The sequence below is a fragment of the Amphiura filiformis genome, chromosome 2 (genome assembly GCF_039555335.1).
Source record: "Amphiura filiformis chromosome 2, Afil_fr2py, whole genome shotgun sequence".
In the NCBI taxonomy this organism is placed as follows: domain Eukaryota; kingdom Metazoa; phylum Echinodermata; class Ophiuroidea; order Amphilepidida; family Amphiuridae; genus Amphiura; species Amphiura filiformis.
This window is the reverse complement of record NC_092629.1, coordinates 88,520,616-88,540,186: the sequence shown is the minus strand read 5'-3', so window position 1 is coordinate 88,540,186 and position 19,571 is coordinate 88,520,616. Positions and strand designations below refer to the sequence as shown.

The 19,571-nt window shown below is 38.7% G+C and overlaps 1 protein-coding gene across 1 annotated transcript; it reads right to left on the bottom strand.

The window, feature by feature from the left end:
- Positions 1-2,445: 2,445 nt before the first annotated feature.
- LOC140144446 (G-protein coupled receptor Mth2-like) lies at positions 2,446-4,838 on the bottom strand. Its single transcript, XM_072166258.1, has 2 exons — positions 3,513-4,838; positions 2,446-2,655 (listed from the first exon to the last, which is right to left on the bottom strand). Exons 1-2 carry the CDS (start codon positions 4,836-4,838, stop codon positions 2,446-2,448), a joined length of 1,536 nt encoding a protein of 511 aa, XP_072022359.1.
- Positions 4,839-19,571: the final 14,733 nt, after the last annotated feature.

The window sequence follows — 19,571 nt, the reverse complement described above, 5'->3', positions numbered from 1 at the left end:
CAAAAAATATGAGGCCTCTAGGGACGGTAAAATGGTTGGGGGAATATTTGGCCAACCAAGGAAAGGGGCAAGCAGGTTTGGGCAAGCCAAGGGGGTGGGAGGATACTCAAATTATTCAAAAGGCTTAGGACAACAACGGAAACGCTAAAATATACCTGCTTGCTGCCCTCGCAATATATATCTATACCATTTTAGGTTTGCAAATTGGGATCCTAACAATTTGGCATGTGAAAAGGCAGAGGCAAAGATTTCTTTACAGACCGAAAAGGGGGCAGAAAGGGGAGTGGAAGGATTTTTGACAGGCAGGGATGTTTGTAACGCCATTTGGAATTGATAGCCCCAGGGACTCATAATTATTGCACAGCCTCCTTTGCAACTTATATTGTTAGCATACTCTACTTTTCATCAAAGATTTAAATTTTGTTAGTTTTATAGTGTGTTGTAGTGCATTTGTGTAAGAACTGGGAAATGGTGTCTGTTACACCTGCACACCAAGCCGATGAGGAATATATGCGTGTTCCATTAAGGGGTGGGGTATGAACGTTTGGACAGTATTTATTGTGGGACATTAGTGCACATCAGACATATCGAATTGCATTCTGAATACGAAGAATGTCCTTCTGATATCAAATAATTTTGATTTTTTGAAATTCGCAATGTAATACACATTTTATGGTAAATGATTAAAAATTGATATTTTTGATATTTAACAGGACTCGAAGTAAACTTTATAAATCTGATGATTTATACTTCAAGTGTATGTAGGTGGGATGAAAAGCCGACGATCAATTGAAAATTTTGACCTTTCGTATTGAAGATAGGGATTTTTTTCCCAAAAAGACCTAAAAAATTAGGCCTTTTTAGGAAAAAAAATCCATATCTTCAATATGAAAGGTCAAAATTTTCAATTGATCGTCGGCTTTTCCTCCCAGCTACATACACTTTCAGAATATGTCATTAGATTTATAAAATTTACTTCGAGGACTGTTATATATCAAAATGTGAAAAATATCAAATTTTAATAATTTGTCATAAAATTTGTATTATATCGTGAATTTCAAAAATGAAAATGATTTGATATCAGAAAGACATTCTTCGTATTCAGAATGCAATTCGATATGTCTGATGTGCTCTCATGTCCCACAAAAATGCTGTCGAAACGCTCAAAACGCTCATTCCAGATCCCTTAAGATGTATACATTTTTAAATCTTAAATACGAAAGGTCAAAATTATCAAATGATAGTCAGTTTTTCCTCCCAGCTACATACACTTTAAGTACATATCAGGGTCACTTTGAGGACTGTTAAATATGAAAAATTAAAAAAAAAATTTTTTTTTAATAATTTGGCATGAAATGTGTTTTATATCGCCAGTTTAAAAAAAAATCAAAATTACTTAATAATTATCAGGAAATTCCGCGTTTTCAGAATACAATTCGATATGTCAGATGTGCACTCATGTCCCATAAAAATACAGTGCAATCGTTGATTTCCGATCCCTTAAGCAAACAACTATGTTCATTATGAACAATTAAAACTAAAAATGTAGGCGATTTTATAATACTCACGTTTTATTGACGTTTCACCACTACACTAATAGTTTCATCAGACTGACTCTAAAGTTGTTGATCGTGAAGCTGATAAGACTACCAGGTGGCTGAAAGAAGCCATTTGGATCAGCAGAAAAGAACACGACACTGTGAAACCATTAGTGTAGTGGTGAAACGTCACTAAAACGTGAGTAAATCCCCTTGGTTTTAGTTGGAACTGTTCGTAATGAACAAAATGAGTTGAAATCATATTAACATTCCTATATAATTACTTGTTCAAAGAAAGAAAGAAATGTAATAAAGGGTCGTACCGGAAGTAAAATCATAATAAACATATGATAATAAACATAATCATAAATGATGTTAAAACAAAAACTGCTTTTTGTGGAACATGATTTGTGTGTGTTATAATTAAACATTGAACATTATACACTGTTGCCTAAACACACAATTTCATTCTAATGAAATATGCTACAACAAGTTTAATTTACTTATTCAGTTCAGAAGTGATATACTTGTCATTGCTGAACCATTCATTAATACAGGAAAACAATTCAGTTTAAACACACCAAGTATGCCTATTAGAAATGGTATTACGCCTAAACGATTTTTAATGGTATTGTGCAGTGTTCATGTGCGGATCCACGGGCCACCCCTCATTTTAGAAATCCTTGCCGGGATTCCCCTCCATTTTTGCACAATTGTTCCAACTCCCTAGGGTAACCCACCTCGAACTCCCACCATTAATGGCCAATAAATTCGCATTTGTTATAAATTACAGATGAGCGAATCGAATCGGTAAACTGTTCATGAACGCCCTACCCTCTTTAAAATATGTCCCTGGTAGTGTTTGCTGTGCGTGGAATGGCGTTAATGCAACCAACTCTTTCACAAGCTACTGAGTTTCATCTTGGAGCTCTCTTTCCTTCGGTACAGTGAATTTGATTTTCCACAGCCGCCTTACACGACGATTGAGTACAAAGAAGATGAATATCAAGAAACCTTGAGTGGAACACACCACAACAAATATCCACCACAAGATAGTGATATCAGCAAAGGCTGCAATGAATCCCAGAACCCAAACTAGACCCATTAATGTAGCAATCTGAAACGAAACAAGACAATCTGTTAGGAATAGCCTCAATACCCAACCGCCCATCAAAACATGGAACTTGTAGGTACTAGTTACGTTGCAGTCGGGGGAGAGTCAAAACCCCGAATGTTCCCTTCATCCAAGCAGATTTGTTTTGTATCGAACAAAGCTAACACTTCCCGCTAAAACGCTTTTTAATACGTCAACAGATGACGCAAGTCAATGTTTATAGCAAGGCGAATGTGGTAGATCTGTTGAAAAGTATGTGAGACAAAAATGTAGGTTTTAAAAGTCAAAACCTCAATCCTTACAATATTTTTCAAATTTTATGTCATTAAATAAAAGAGCACACTTATATTGTCCATATACTAGATTCATTTCAATGAGCAATGACCAATTTTCTTTAAATTGCAAAATCTTGTGTGAAAAGATACTATTTGTCATACGGTTGTAAATTCAATGAACAATGACTTTGCTTAAAGAGCGCTTAGAAATTGATATTAGTTGACGAACACGCATGCGTTAGTGTGTGCATCTTACGTTCAGCATTATTCTAACCATTGGACCCGGCATTGCCCCTATGCCCTCCTGAACAGGACCCTTTGTCATTAATACTGTTCGTTGTGCACTTTGTCACAGAAATCTTCAATTTCACTATAGTTTATATCTTTAATATTCTGCCAAAACCAAAAGGAGTGAAAAACAAGCAAGTGTATGTTTCTTATACATGTTCTATACACAATGCTATAAACATATGAGCAAAGAACCAACAACAAACAACCATCGCATCCATCAACAACGTATTTATTATTTATTCCACGACCTAAACATACAATACATGACCATTATTGTCACTTGTAATACTATACCTTCAAGAACAGTGGGGCAATTTGTTGGCCGTCGCCTGCACGAATTTTACACTCGTCAGATAACTCAGAATTTCTTTGAGTCTTGTACAGAACCACCGATGTCCAGGTGAAAAGTAAGAAGTTGAGTACCAGGGATGAGAATACCGGTATCCCGAAGAAAATCAAGTTTGCTTTGACATTTGATATCCAACAGACGCCTTGCTGCTGACCGTATTGGAAAGGAATGCCTTCAGGTTGAACCCAGTGAAAACCCAAGCAGATTACGACAATTATGGACGGTATTCCCCAACCGAGCAGATGCGAAGATTTAGACGACATCAAAGTTGGTGTGGCGTTCCTTTCGTGTGATTGGAATGGTCTGTAAGCAAATACGTAGCCTATGTTTGCGGCAATCAAACTCATCCAAGTGAACGATGCTAGCCAGGCAAAGTGACTGATAGCAGCGAAAGCCATACACAGTAAACCATGGATGCTTAGGGTATCAGATAGCATCGGCAACAGCTGTGCAGAGAATAACGAAGCAGATAAACTCATCATAGATATGCCATGAGTGTTACGCAACTCTGGGAGCGCCAAGTGAGATCCAAATGTCACAGCAAGTCCAGTCAATGATGTTACTGTTCCGACGATGTTTGCAACAGCAAGGCCTGAAGAGTAGGAGAAGATAGCTACTGGTGGAGGTGCGCATATTAAGATACGACCATCAGGGAGATATATAAACTGATCTTTGGTGAGAACAGCCTCGCCATACCGGACTTCGATTTGGTTATGTCTCTGTACCATCACGTACTCGTACTCATGAATTGTCACAAGAGGGCATTCTAAAACTGGCGATTCATAACCACACACGTTGCACTCGGCCACATTTAAAAATATTTGCAAAAATGCGTTATATTGGAAAGTTATCACACACAGAACAAACTCGGGGGTGATGTACACATCACCGTAAAAATATACTTCTGCCATACTTGTGATATTGCTTACTCTCTGAAAGTCCGTGTCTAGTCCATTATACCAAGTTCCTGAACATACCGACTCCTTTATTTGCTTTCTACATCCATGAATAAATTCCACACTATGTACCTTGCAAGAGGAAACGAGGTCGTGTACAATGTCGTCATTATCAAGAGCTGCTTTTAACTGACTGAGAACTTGACCAGAGCTTTGATTGATGACATCGTATGCCTCGAAGACACCATAGACGGAATAAAAAAACGAATATTTATCTTGTATATTCAGATAACCTAGCTCATCTGAAATACTAAGAGCTCTAACTGCACAATTATCCTCTAGATCTGGATCACTGGACCTCATTCCAATAATCATCTTTGTATTCTCTTGAGCACAAAATTTACTTTCAATGATGCTTTGGAAATTGGATTCTGGTATACAGTGCCCGTCTTGTCGTTTGAATCCTGGAGCGCATGCTATCGGTCGGCAAATGCCAGAATAGGTGTCAAATACTTCTTCTTTCGAACAATGTTTGGGGGTACTACCGAGGTATTTGTTACCTGAAAACTTCCAAACAGCCGTAAGGTGTCCGTTTTCAGAGCTCCAAAGAGGTAACTCGGTAAAGGGCATGTCATGAGTTCCTTTACATCTTCAGGTTCACGACAGAGCACACAATGGGGGTTCTTGTATCTCTTCCACTCTTTCTTACCCCCGAACAAAACATCTTCACGATGGCATACAGGTGCAAGATTCGATTCGCAAGCATTTCGAATTGACTCATTCATGTATGTTTCTGGGCAAGTGTTGATTAAGTCCGGAAAGCAGTCGCGTAAACGATACCCCGTATAAACTAAATGTCGATCGTAACGGTTGTTATTTTCGCAAAGTTGGCGTTTCATGTTATCAATCACACTGGCTTGACGCTTGTGACGTGGTGGACGAAATTCGTGTGTTATTGGCTGGTTACCCATGGCTTGTGGTCTATTCATACTCCAAAACTGGAGAAGTAGAACATTTTGTCGATTACATATACTGCAATAAATGTTTCTAAAATTGTATCCATCGCTATTAAACAGCGGCCAATGTTGTGAAGCGGGCTGAGCAAGATCTAACGACTGAACTTCGTAGTCGCACTTCTTGCGAATGGACTCATTTTCCCAGTCGTCTGGGCACTGGCTTATCAAAAATGCGATGTGGACGTAATCAGACACCTTAGCACAAGAAAAAAGTTCTGCTGGAAAAGATGCTGCCTTCAAGAGCATCTCATTGGCGGATATTATGCAAGTTGAATGATAATCCATGCAACAGTCGTTAAATGATTCACACTCTGTGTCACATCGGCACCCTGATTTGTGTTGATCCCCGGTGTCCTTGCATGAAAGAGTTCGATGTATCTGCCCTTCAAATTCACCTACGTCAATGGCTGTGAAATGAAAATGAAATACCCAAAGGGTTATGACGTCTTTTCAGTGTAAAGTTCGAAATTTCTTTAAACTTAATGTGACGTTTTTCTTTTGCTTTGCTTTTTGCTTTTGTTTTTCTGGTTTGTATACTTTGAAGAAACAAAATATTTTTATGTATAGTTCCATTTGTTTCACAATCTTTAAAACCTTTTTTTTAAATATAATTTTCCGTCTTTTTTCTTTAATGATTCTTTTTGCCGCCCCTTTCTCTTCCGCCGTCCCTTCTTTCTTGCCGCCTCCAGCTTTTACCCCAGGGGGTTCGCGCCCTCAAAGCCCCCCAAAATACTCGCATGTCATATAAAAGTGGACGGAGTGCATGTTAAATGTAGCATTCAATATGAAAGTTCTGCTTATCAAAGTTCTGCTTATCTAAGCCGTCTTTGGTTCCGCCTGCAACGTGAGTCATCTAATGGGGGCGCACCGGTACTCATTGAATTGAGGGGATTGAGGGGCACTGATTGAGGAGGACACCTGTCGTTTTTTTAATGGAATTGATCAAATTTGGACTCTGTTGGAGGTACGTGCCTGCTCCCCCCGAGCCTCCATGATGCTACGTACGCTCCTGAAAATGATACTTACGCTTTGAGCAGGTCAAATGCAGAGCATGATATCCGTAATACTGACATGATCCATGAATGCTACCAACTGATTTGATTGCTATTGGTGTAATAGCAGCCTCACCCAGCAATATGCTCTTAGTAGATTCAATTATATTCCAGTTAGGCTCCTCATCTTTTCCGATTACAAGGCTTTCCACGAGGTGACCTCCTGGTATGATCATTTGGCAAATTCCATCTAGAAGCAAGATTTTCTGTCGAAGAATAACAACATTAACTGTTTAGATATGCGTAAAATAAAATGTAGTACAAACAATTATTGTACTTTCTAGTAACATGCCGAAGGGGACAGGGCAGGAAGGAATGGACAAACATTGGCAGTGATTATTGCACAACTTCCAGCCCAAAACGAGAGTTTGTTTGAGGCGAATATTTGCAGCAGCTCTTTTATACACAGGACCCCTAGACCCAGGTTTGGATAAATGTTAGGTTAAGGTACATGGCTAGGTGTGGGCTAGTATTATTGTTAATGTGAGAGTGCAAATAGTATTATATTTAGTTAGGCGAAAAAGTTCACTTTGGTGACCACTCTCTGGCTAGTAAGGTTTGACGATTGATTCGACTTCTATGGACCATTTAGAAAAAAAATAGCCACCATGTCCCTCGCGAAAATCCCGGCATTTTTCGCTAGAGGCCAAAATCCAAAATGGCCGCCACCACCATTTTGAAAATTTAAGTTTTGAACCAGAGCACCTATAATCATGCACAAAGACACTTTTTCGGATATGTCGAGTACAAGGATTCCGATTCTGACATTAGTTTGACATTACGGCATCATTTTCACCCAGAAATCCAAGATGGTGGCTGGCACCATCTTGAAAAATTTAGTTTTGAACAAGAGGACCTTAAATCGTGTACAAAGACACTTTTTTGGATAAGTAGACCACAAGGATTTCAAATTTGACATTACTTTGACATTATGAACTCATATTTACCCAGAAATCCAAGATGGTGGCCGCCGGCGCCATCTTGAAAAAAATAAGTTTTGAACCCGATTACCTAAAATCGTGTACAAAGACACTTTTTCCGGTAAGTCGACCCCAAGAAATCCGAATTTGACATTAATTTGATGTTACAAAATAACTTTTGCCCAGAAATCCAAGATGGCCCCCATTTGGTAGAGCGTAAATGTGATTTTTGAATGAAAGCAGAAGCATAAATGTGTCATTTCCGCCTTATCTGGGGTTCATGTCCCTTATATGGGGTTTAAACTGCCTTATCTTGGGTTTACATCCCTTAGCTAGGATAAGGCGCCTTACATGTGGTTTAGACGGCCTTATCCTGGGTTTACGTTCCTTACCTGTGGCTAAGATGCCTTAACCTTAGCATATCGCAGTCTAAACCCAGATAAGGCATCTAATCCCCAGATAATGCGCCGTAACCCCAGATAAGGGACGTAGACCGCCGATAAAGCAGTCCAACCCCCAAATAAGGCGCTTTAACCCTAAATGAGGAACATAAACCTAAGATAAGGCATCTAAACCCCACATAAGGTGCCCAAACTCTAGATACGGGTCGTTAACCCCAGATAAGGGTCGTAAACCTCAGATAAGACATCTTTTACGCCCTACCAAATGGGGGCCATCTTGGATTTCTGGGCAAAAATTATTTTGTAACGTCAAATTAATGTCAAATTCGGATTTCTTGGGGTCGACTTACCGGAAAAAGTGTCTTTGTACACGATTTTAGGTAATCTGGTTCAAAACTTATTTTTTTCAAGATGGCGCCGGCGGCCACCATCTTGGATTTCTGGGTAAATATGAGTTCGTAATGTCAAAGTAATGTCAAATTTGAAATCCTTGTGGTCGACTTATCCAAAAATGTGTCTTTGTACACGATTTAAGGTCCTCTTGTTCAAAACTAAATTTTTCAAGATGGTACCGGCCACCATCTTGGATTTCTGGAGGAGGCATGTGTAATAACATCTATTTTTGTTGATGACTTGGTTAACTTCGGCAGTTGCTTCACTGTGAGATTTGACCTGCAATTGGTCTCCTGCTACCAAACATGCCAAATAACAGGCCAACGTCATTTTCAAAGTCGAAATCATAATGTTCGCAGGCTCTTCCTAGATCTTCTTGGGTGAGTGACAAAGACATATCCTCCAGTTTTTAATGATATCAAAAGGCACACCTTCTTGAAGTACTCCTCTAGTATAACATTAAATACCTCAGTCAGTAGGCCGTTTACAAATACTCAACTTTTGGGAGTTGTTGTACTCTTTGTCTTCGCGATCTTCTCTTGAATGGTACCATGTCTCAGAGTAGGGAACATCATGTCCTTGCCGAATAATCGCGTCATGCATTATGAGATGGTTTATTGTGCATATAATTATAGGGCTAATTATAATGATAATAATTATGTTTCACTTACTTCACTAATAGTATTCGGTATGCAGAAGGGATGCCAGAATCCCAGGTTTTCAATATGGATTTCAAGAAGCCCCGAATTTATGCCAGTGGACTGACCAAGACGAAAACTGTAATTCTTTGGAGGAGCTGCAATATGATCTGTAAATTAATAAGAGCATTACGTTATTCTTCCACTTATAAAAAAAGATATGCAATCACGGTTGACAGATTTAGTTCACAAATGAATTCTCAAATTATCCCAAAGATCACCAGTTTACCATCAGTTTTTTTCACTCAGCCAGGGCCACACCGGTCGGTATGTGACCCAGATGTGGATCAGATTTTCACACAGCTAGGGCCAGACCGGATGCATATGGTAAAGTTTGGCCGGAGAGTAGATGGTTTGGCCCACTTTCATTCAGAAAAGATTGACTAGCCAAGCGCACATTATTATGAGCTATTATAATAATTTACCGTTCTTCACGCTTGCAAGCACAGCATGCACAGGTAGTGTGGTTGCTATTGACTACTCACGTGGACCCTCGCCCGAGGCAATTAAGGATTAAATATAAAGAGTATGTGTGTCCGTCGCGGAAGTAGTGATATAACAGGATTAATTCGCCGGCGAAGTGACGTAATAATTTGATTAACTACCATAGCAATAGGTGAAAACAATGTTTGATTATACCGCGCAGCACTAGTACGTATGACGGCGAATTATATCCCCTATTGGTGGATTATACAATGTGCAACATTGTGGAGCGATAATAGACCATTGAGGCAGAGAATAAGTGATGACGTATTCATTAGATAATAAGGAATAACTCATATTATTTGCTGATTTAAATTTAAATTGTATGTAAATAGCGCCCTCAATTTGCACACAAATGTGCAATTTATTGAATAAAAATTACCTCAAAAATGCAGAAAAATATGAATAATTTGATTCTGTAGAAACGATAATCTATGTTTAAAATTGGTATAAAATAATAATATAAAATAAAATATAAATATATAAAATATAATATGTGTATATTAGTGTCATAATGCTAGAATTGAACATTATATAACGTTTTGTTAGAAAAATTAATAAATGATCACATCAAACAACCGTGGGCAATTATTTCCTTGAGATTGTGTCTGGAAGGTCCATGAGGAACACGACTCCTTAGTCATCACACTGTGCTTTCAAGCCGGACAAAAAAAAAAAGTAGACCTAAAAGATCACTTACCGCTACAAAGGACCCCAAACACTTGATTGTTGTAGCAGTCACAGATGGTAGTCGACGAAATGTCAGTAAGACATTCTTCCAAAGTATACACCCGAGATGTATTAGCTTCAGCACACTTCTGTGACACGTCCGGATCAGTCATTAGCACATTAGCGGTGCCGTTCTCTACGGCTATCTGGGTAACAGCCAATGCGCCAGCATATCCAAGTTCTTGACACATAACTTTGCTCATGGGAATACCATTAAAGTATTCGGAAAGGCAAATATAGCCCCATTTATCGATACCGTTGTAAATCTCCACTATTCCACCGTTTTCCTGTTGCCGTATTTGATAAGTATCGTTTCCTGAATGGGAAAAATAGTACATAGTTTATTAAATTGAAGACCTGAGCGCAAGAAGACCGTAAGTCCACTTGGCCCCTCAACATGTATACACTAAAGTTGCGTATAGTTTCTTATAGTTTGGTAATGTTTTATACATGTTCAGGGGCCAAAACAAATCTTTCACAATCTTTCATGATGTTTTCCCCCTGCAACATGTATTAAACATTATATAAAACCCTATAAAGAAACTATACGTAAATTTTGTGTATACATGTTGAGGGGCAAAAGTGGACTTACGTACAATCTTCTTACGCTCAAGTCTTCAATTACAAATTGAAATTAATTAAAACGGTATAGCCGATTACGAAAAATTGATCTATTCCAGCTCCAGTGACATCCCATTAGTTTCATTAGCATTTTACCTTACAAATCAATATAACAGGGCTGTTGTGCTAGTTTTCATGCCCCTCCAGTAAACATTGGCCTTATTTTACCTAGGAGAATATGCACGAGGTGTCACTTGAATTTGAACAGATAATAATAACAAGATACATACTTGGTGCATACGCACCAATATGAACCTCGCACCAATCGGGCCGTCTTCAAGTACCAGAGGAAAAGTTTGACATATCGCACGACTCTGGGATATTTGGTTTAAAAGATAGAGGCTTAAGTGCACAAAGTACAAAAAAGTGACTATATCTCATTAACCAATGATCGTACAGATGCGCGACCACTGACTTTTTTGTTCCTTATGACCAGAGGAAAAGTTTGACATATCGCACGACTCTGTGGTATATTTGGTTAACAAGATAGAGGGTTAAATGCACAAAGTAGAAAAAGTGACTATATCTCATTAACCAATGATCCTACAGATATGCGACCACTGACATTCTTCACGTACCAGAGGTTAAGTTTGACATATCGCACGACTCTGGGATATTTGGTTAAAAAGATAGAGGGTTAAATGCACAAAGTAGAAAAAAGTGACTATATCTCAGTAACCAATGATCCTACAGATATGGTTAAAAAGATAGAGGGTTAAATGCACAAAGTATAAAAAATGACTATATCTCATTAACCAATGATCCTACAGATATGCGACCGCTGACTTTTTTGTTCTTTATGACCAGACGAAAAGTTCGACATATCGCACGACTCTCTAGGGTATTTGATAAAAAAGATAGAGGTTGTAAAGTGCAAAAAAGTACAAAAAGTGACTATATCTCATTAACCAATGATCCTACAGATATGCGCCCGCTGACATTTTTTGTTCCTTAAAACCAGAGGAAAAGCTTAACATATCACACGACTCTCTATGATGATTGGTTAAAAAGAGAGCAAAGTTCACAAAAGTACAAAAAGTGTCTATATCTCTTTAACCAATGATCCTACAGAAATGCGACAACTGTCTGTTTGTTCCTGATGATCAGAGGAAAAGTTTGACATATCGCACGACTACACACAGCTCTCTAGGATCATTGGTTAATGTTTAAGTGTGCATGTCCCTAATGGTACACCGTATTAACCTCAAACACCCATGTGCCTAAATTAATCGAAGAGTCCAACATGTGTATAACCAATCAGCAGTAAGAAAAATGTCGATATCAATTTGCCCATGACTATCACTGACGGGTCACTGGCCTCAATGGCCAGAGTACGCATGTGCAATTCAGCCTCTACACAGCGAAGAAAAGTCATATATAGAACGTCTAAAATATACAAAAACTCTTAAAATACTAAAATTTCACGTTTATTATATTACACATTATCATCGTTTGAATATTTGTTTTGATGAAAGTGTCATAAATATTTAAAAGAAGGTAAATATAATTTAAGTAAAACAGGCTTTTCTTCAATTCCCCACGTTCCGCTCAGAAGTAAACACTAATACTCGCGCCTCCCGGCGCGAGCAATCAATTAGGTTTTGCAGAGATGTTTTTTCTCCGCTGCGAATTTCAGTTATCGACTTAATAATTATTTTCATAGCAATTCCATTGTGGCGAAAGGTGATGTTTGGTTTTGGTCATTTTTTTAATTGGCACATATGTTTTTCACTTTGTTCTCTTTCATTTTGCTAAATCTCAGCAGTCGAAATCAGTTGATCAATTTTCGTTGCAAAGTGAAATTTAGTGTTTTCCATAGTCATGATAGTGCCGTATCGACTTTATTACTTTGTATACACATTTTATAATAGTAAACAACTAAGAAGAAGTATTGGAAGTTTTTGCCTAATGAAGGTTCATTTGGGGCATCATTTTTACGCTATTATTATTGCTTTAAAAAAAAAAAAAAAGGCCGAACTCAATTTGCAAAATTTCAAAATATAATGGGCCCTGTGTATCGGCAGGCTCGCAGTAATTTTACAGGCTTTTGGGTCAAGGACCCGTCTTCAAGCACTGCCAAAAGATTCACAGGCATATGATTTTTACCAGCCGCTACCACGACTAGGTTCTGTAATCTAGCTGTTTCTTACCTAGAAATCTGTCTTTCTTCTGGCAACAGGTCCAGTGCGCCGTCATGCTGAGTCCGATTTTGACCATTATTATGTTTTGATGAATCCAAGTGTGTGAAAATATTGGATCCAACACATGATAATGATAAAATGGGATGCTTTTCGCCCACTATTTTTGGTCTCGCTCTGATTTAAAAAAATAGACTCGACTACGTCTCGTCCAATATTTTTAAACTCATAGCTCGACCAACAAATTTGGGCTCAATCTAACCAATTTTATATGTGACCGTCCACGGCGAATGAGCCGTAAATTCCTCCCCCGGTCAATTTTGTTTTATTTCGTGTTTAAAAAATAAACATCATAAACTTAAAAATGGTATATCATTTGACTTCAAACGATATCCAGAAGCGGGGTTATGGTTTGTTAAACTTTGATCCTTCAACAAAATTATAGCTTTTACGTATTTACATGTGTCTCTTTTTCCACATTGTTGGCAATAAATATCAAACAGTCATAATTGGCGGTCATTTCAAATCATCCCCAAGTCAACGAGGTTTAAGAAAGTTCTCTCATTGTTAATTGTTGGTTATGCATACCTGTACAAAATACAATGCCTGGTAACCCACCACTTGAACAGGATTTAGCAATATAAGCAAACAAAGACCAGAGCTATTAACAGTTCTATAGCCATCTAAGGTAGAAGCTTATTATCCACTTCAACAATAAGATTATTGATTAGATTTTGACTATCGAAATGAGACGGATGTCGGGCCAGCTTAAAGTTACCGATGAATATGACCTTCGTACACATTTTACACCGTAACTCAGAATACAATTTAGGGAATTTACGGCTCATTTGTGCTGCCGGGTCACATATCATACTTGGTCTCAAGCATTACTGTCTAAGATGTAACAGGATATGTGACTAGTTCCAGGTCAAAGGTCATACAAGGGTCATTATGAAATACCTTCAAAATGCTACTTCTCGCACAAATTAAGTAGTACAGAGTTGGACGTGCATTGACCTATGCTGGTGTAGATAAGTTAAACTCCGATTTGGTGTCAAACGTCATTATTGGTTGAAATCTACAAATCTTCAAAATTTTATATCTGCTACATGTAACATAGTATGTTGATGCCACTTGAACAGAAATGATTCTTATGACATCCTGAACATATCAAAAATATTTCTGACCCAAAATGTCAAAGTTTATGGGTCAAAGGTCAAATTTTTAAAATTGGTCCAATCGAGCTCAAATTCAACAGGAATGACCCCCCATAAGGTCAAAGTTTTAATCTGATATTTTTGTTCAGAAGTTAATTTTCACGACATGGCACTTAATTTTTAGCAGTCCCGCACTAAATTACCCCCACTTTTGGGGAGCCCATACTAGATGACAAACAACAATGACTCCGGTAGGCACAGGTACGTTATTTTCATATTCGAGTGCTCCCCCACCCCGGGTCGTGTTTGTGGGAAAAGGTCACTCACACTCACACTTGAAATAAAGATATTCACTTACCTGGTAAACATACAAGACTTAAAACATCATTTGGAAGTTTCGGATCGGCGATACCTCTGCTGTCGATGTGAAAATCAAACTTACACTGCAGCAAAGTTTCCTCATGACCAAGGCAATAAAAATACGCGTAATAAAACCATAACGTTCTGTTTGCTCCATAGTAGCCGACCACAGACGAGATTGGATTCGACGATCCAAACATACGACATGCTACTCGGGCCGCTCTGCCATTCCAAGCAAGTCTGTCAATTGCTGCCCATGTTAAGTTACCGATACGAATTTCAAGGACCCCGTCAAACTCGGTATTACCTCCAACCAAACGCCACTCATATATAGTGTTTTCTAGAAAACGGATGTGAAAAAGGTGAAGAACATGCAGGATTAGAAAATGGAAAATGAACTGCAGTGGCACTAAAATTTAGAAAAAAACACTATTGATTCAAAAGCTGGAAACACTTGGTAAAAAAGACATCAACGGCGAGGTGTGGATTCGAGTCCCTCTGCCAAATTAGTTTCCTTTTTGAAAAATTACCACAAAAAAGCAGAAAAATTAATAATTTGATACAGAAACGAACATCTGTCTTAAAAATGGCTTTAAAATACATGTGTATTAGCGTGATAACTGTTGGTATTGTCCAGATCTGGAATTGAACATTAAGAAATGATCACATCAAACAACTGTGTGCCATTTTAAATGTTATCAACATGGCTGCCATTTCAATTGTTATGCCGTTGGTTTATTCGATAGAGTCTAATATTTTCAGGGGCGTGCCCAGAAATCTGGAGCCCGGGGGGCTGAAGTCTGAACGAAAAATGTTAAAAGGTGTAACATCGGCGCGTCAGCGCCGCAGTCGCGGTTGCGCGACAGGGGGGTGTCTGAGGGGGGATGTGCCCCCCTGAGAAATTTTTGAAAGTGAAAGCCCTAATGGAGCCATTTGGTGCAACATTTTTACACATTTGTAGGTTATTTTTGGAGCATATATTTTACCAGAATTCCAACTGAGCCGCAAATTTTAATTTAATATGAACACACATGCTCAATAACTCGAAAGTCGCAATGAAAGCAGCCTCAATGAAGGCATTTATGGTCAAAGGACCACTGCATACTCCACACTCAGGAGCCATTTGGTGCAACATTTTACACATTTATGAATTATTTTCGGAGCATGTATATTTTAACAGATTTCCATCCGAGCCGCGAATTTTAGTTTTATAAGAACACGCAAGCTCAATAACTCGCAATCAAAGCCTCAGTGAAGGCATTTGGTGCAACATTTTTACATTAATATTATTGGTTATTTTGGAGCATAGGCCTTTTATATGCATCTAGGCCAATAGGATTTTTGACCGAGAATTTGAGCGAAAAAGTGGCTATAAAATGCGTTATAATTCCATTCAAAATTTGTGAAATAGGCCTATGGATCCACCTTTGGGCGCTTTTTTCTCCCCTTTTGATTGTTAGGAGGTACTACGCCCCCCCTCCCCCCACTGGCTATGCCACTCTCACTCCCTCTCCCTCTCTTCCTTCTCCCTTCCCTCTCTCTCTCTTTCTTCCTCTTTTTTTTTAAGACCGGGGGCTGAAGCCCCAAAGCCCCCCCGGGCACGCGCCTGATTTTACGCACCGATTATTTGGTCGATTCCGGCTCAGTGATAATGTTGTTCTTCAAATACGGATGTTTATCGTACAGGGTGTCCCCCCAAAAAAAACCAGAACCCTCATTGCACCTTAAATCGTTAGCTTTAATAAACCGAAAAAAAAAATTCAATCGGCTCACAACTTTTGAGATATGCTCTTTTAAAGAAATGTAGAGTGTTTCACTCTGTCCACGGAGGAGGTTTGGCTACTTCAAAGATTGAAAAGGAGTACACGTACCATGCATGAATATGAATATCAAACTTAATTTTCTTGGTTATTTATGCCTTTTTGTTTTATTAAAGTTTCATACTTTCTTACTTTGTTGTTTCTTGCTTTCCTTTTATTTACAACATAAGTTATTATTCTTTTTTAGATAAAAGGTAGCCCTGAAAAGGGTTGTTTGGTTTGTCTTTGGTTCTTCAGAAGTGAGTTTACTGTGTTGCTCTGCCCTCTACCTGGTTGCCTCCTTGGCGAATACAGGTTTCAGCCCTGGTCCTCATGGCATCAATTACGTTGCGTACCACAATTGTGCGCCGAATACTTGCAAATGCAGCAGTAATTCGTTTCCGAAGATCACGGAGGCTAGCTGATGGTCCTCGCTCATAGATGTCGCTTTGGATTTTGCTCCAAAGGAAGACATCAAGTAGTGTGAGGTCTGGTAATCTTACAGGCCACTCTAAAGCATGACACATCCCAACCACTCTGTTTGCTATCCGTGGACAAAGTGAAAAAAGGGTATATTTCTTTAAAAGGGCATTATCTTCAAAAGTTGTATGCCGATTGAAATAATTAATTGTTTTGGTTTATTCAAGCTAACGATTAAAGGTTTCTTTACATAACAAAATATATTTGATCAACTTTTCAGAAATAGGTGAAAAAGAGGGCACAATGAGGGTGCTGGTTTTTGAGGACACCCTGTTTGTGCATTGAATATAGCAATGGCATCTTCATTAAATCTGACTCAACATTTTAATCACCCTCATGGTAAGGGATTATTAATTAATTAAAATTATTATTGAGCCAAAGCCTTCCGTATCAAAATGAAATCGGCTCTGCTTAGCAATATTCAGTATTTCGAAGTAAAACAGCAACAACAATAACATTGGGTCTTGCATGAGAGAATCACAGTAAAGATCAACAAATAATGTTTGTAAGTGAAATTATTGACACAATGTATACAGAATAATGTAAGTTTGAGCATAATAAATCAAGATCTTTGTGACGTTGTGAATGTCACATATACTAGTACACAGGGTCGTTCGTCGTAGCTATGGGTAGTGACGGACTAGTTGTCCACGTCCAACTTAGTGTAATCAGCACAATCATGTAGTACAGTTTCACTACAAAATTTCAGGTTCCTGTATCCTTTCTTACATTTTAAACATCATATGATTTGTTTAAAAAAGCCGGCTTGCAAATGAGATAATTTGAAAAGAAACACGGCCCTATGAAGTCTACGGCGCTAGCAAAATTACGATTTTCCCACAGATGGGTATGAGTAGTCTCCTTCACAGCCAGTTTGATTCCGCTCCATCCACCAAACTGGCAACGGTGAAGACCATGCGATCATGTGACCTTAGCCGCGCAACTGCCGCGATAAATCGTAGTGCACTAGCAGCCTCCTAGTTTTGTCAAAGAAAATGATCTCAATTTGGAAAACTGTAGTTACGACTTCTAAATTCTTAGGTACGTCTATTCGCCGTAGAAGTGACGTAATAATCGGACTAACTACCATAGTAATATATGAATACGATTTTTGAATATATCGCCCTGCAATAAAAGCAGATTGCACTTAACAATGATACCACTCTTTTCAAAGATACTAATCTTACAGGTGCGAGGGACAGCACGATATGAATATTCAATAGAATTACGATCCAGGTCTTTATCACTATTCTTTGACATCTACTGTTCAATGCATAGGTACCGCGTGAACGTTATAGTGCATGGCGATATATTCAAATTTGTATTCATCTATTGCTATGGTATTTGATCCGATTAATTACGTCACTTGTACGGCAAATACTTAATTATGACATCGACTGATGACTGCTCAGTGCTAGAAGTGGGTAAGTGCTATAGTTGCTATGTGTAGATTAGTACCATACACAATGTCGACAACCTGTAAATAAATATTTTTTTCCCTACAATGAATCACGTCTTAATACTCCGTTGGTGAGCGACGGGCGATTGGTATTTCACCGAACGCAAGAAAAGGAGTCATATCTGATTGGCTTGAAACCGATCGCTAGATCGCTCAGTGATGAAGTACAAACTCAGATGTAGAGATGTATTCAATTACATTTAAATATTCTATTATTGACGTAGTTTAAGAACGTTGTATAGTGTCTCACTATGGTGCATTGTATTATAGACTTGTGATTTAATATTCAGTTAAATATATGTGTTGAAAGAACACGAGTATCGTATCTTAGTTAACTGAAATTCCAGTGAGTTAATTGAAAACAAAACCTGGGTTTTACCTGACAACAAATCGATTTTTTTTGTAATGGCAACATCATATGGGTACTGAGCATGCGCAGATCGTAAAAACGTGTGTGAATGGAAACGCTGTGGTATCTCATATTGTGTAAGTAATATGCTTAGCCTGAGTCGCTCGGCCTATCTCGAACAAAATCGCCATGCGTAGCTGTTGAAGAACGAGTGGATTCGCCGTACTATCACGGCAATTTTTGACACGAAGATATAGGGATGATGACGCTGTACCATATACTGTGTGTAAATTGACACATGTTCAAAGGGCAGTTATTGCACTTACCCACATCTGGCACTGAGCAATCGACATAATGGTAATATGGAATCCGTTGCTTTATTCCGCGTTATCTGTACTTTCGCAGCACAGCGCTAATTGGGAAATTTACACAATAAATCCACGCCGTTGTGCGATAGACACGCATATGATAAAGGACGCGACTATGCACCATTTGATTCACAGGAGAGATATGGGAGTTTATGTCAGGCGAATTTTTTTTTCATTGCCTTTGGCGGCAATTTTTTACGCCGCTTTTGGCGGCAATTGTTTTTTCTTTCAATTTTAATGTATACCTATTTCTTTTTATTTTAGTTCTCAGTGAGGCATAAAATGTTTGTTGTTTTTCGTGGGCGAAGTTTTTCTTTAAAAAAAAACTCCCATGCCACCCCCTGAAAATCTAATGGTGCGCCCCCATACCGTGGAAACTTGGCATGTTGCCCATGGGGATCGACGCTAAGTTAGGTACTGCGTGAGCAAACTCAAAAATATAGCTCAAATAGCGCGAGCGTACACAAAAGAAACTTCGCGCGATGTCGCCAGGTCTGAACACTGTACCGACGTCAGCTGAATTCGAGTACGCTTAGAGGGCACAGGCATGGAACATTCCAATCTGTTTACTTATTAATCTGAGTGCGCCCCTAAGACGGACTGACAGACAGACACACAGACAGAGACAGCTATGAAAAGGATAACGGTGTTCATCAAAACAACCAGTCCGGCAAGGTCCGCAGAG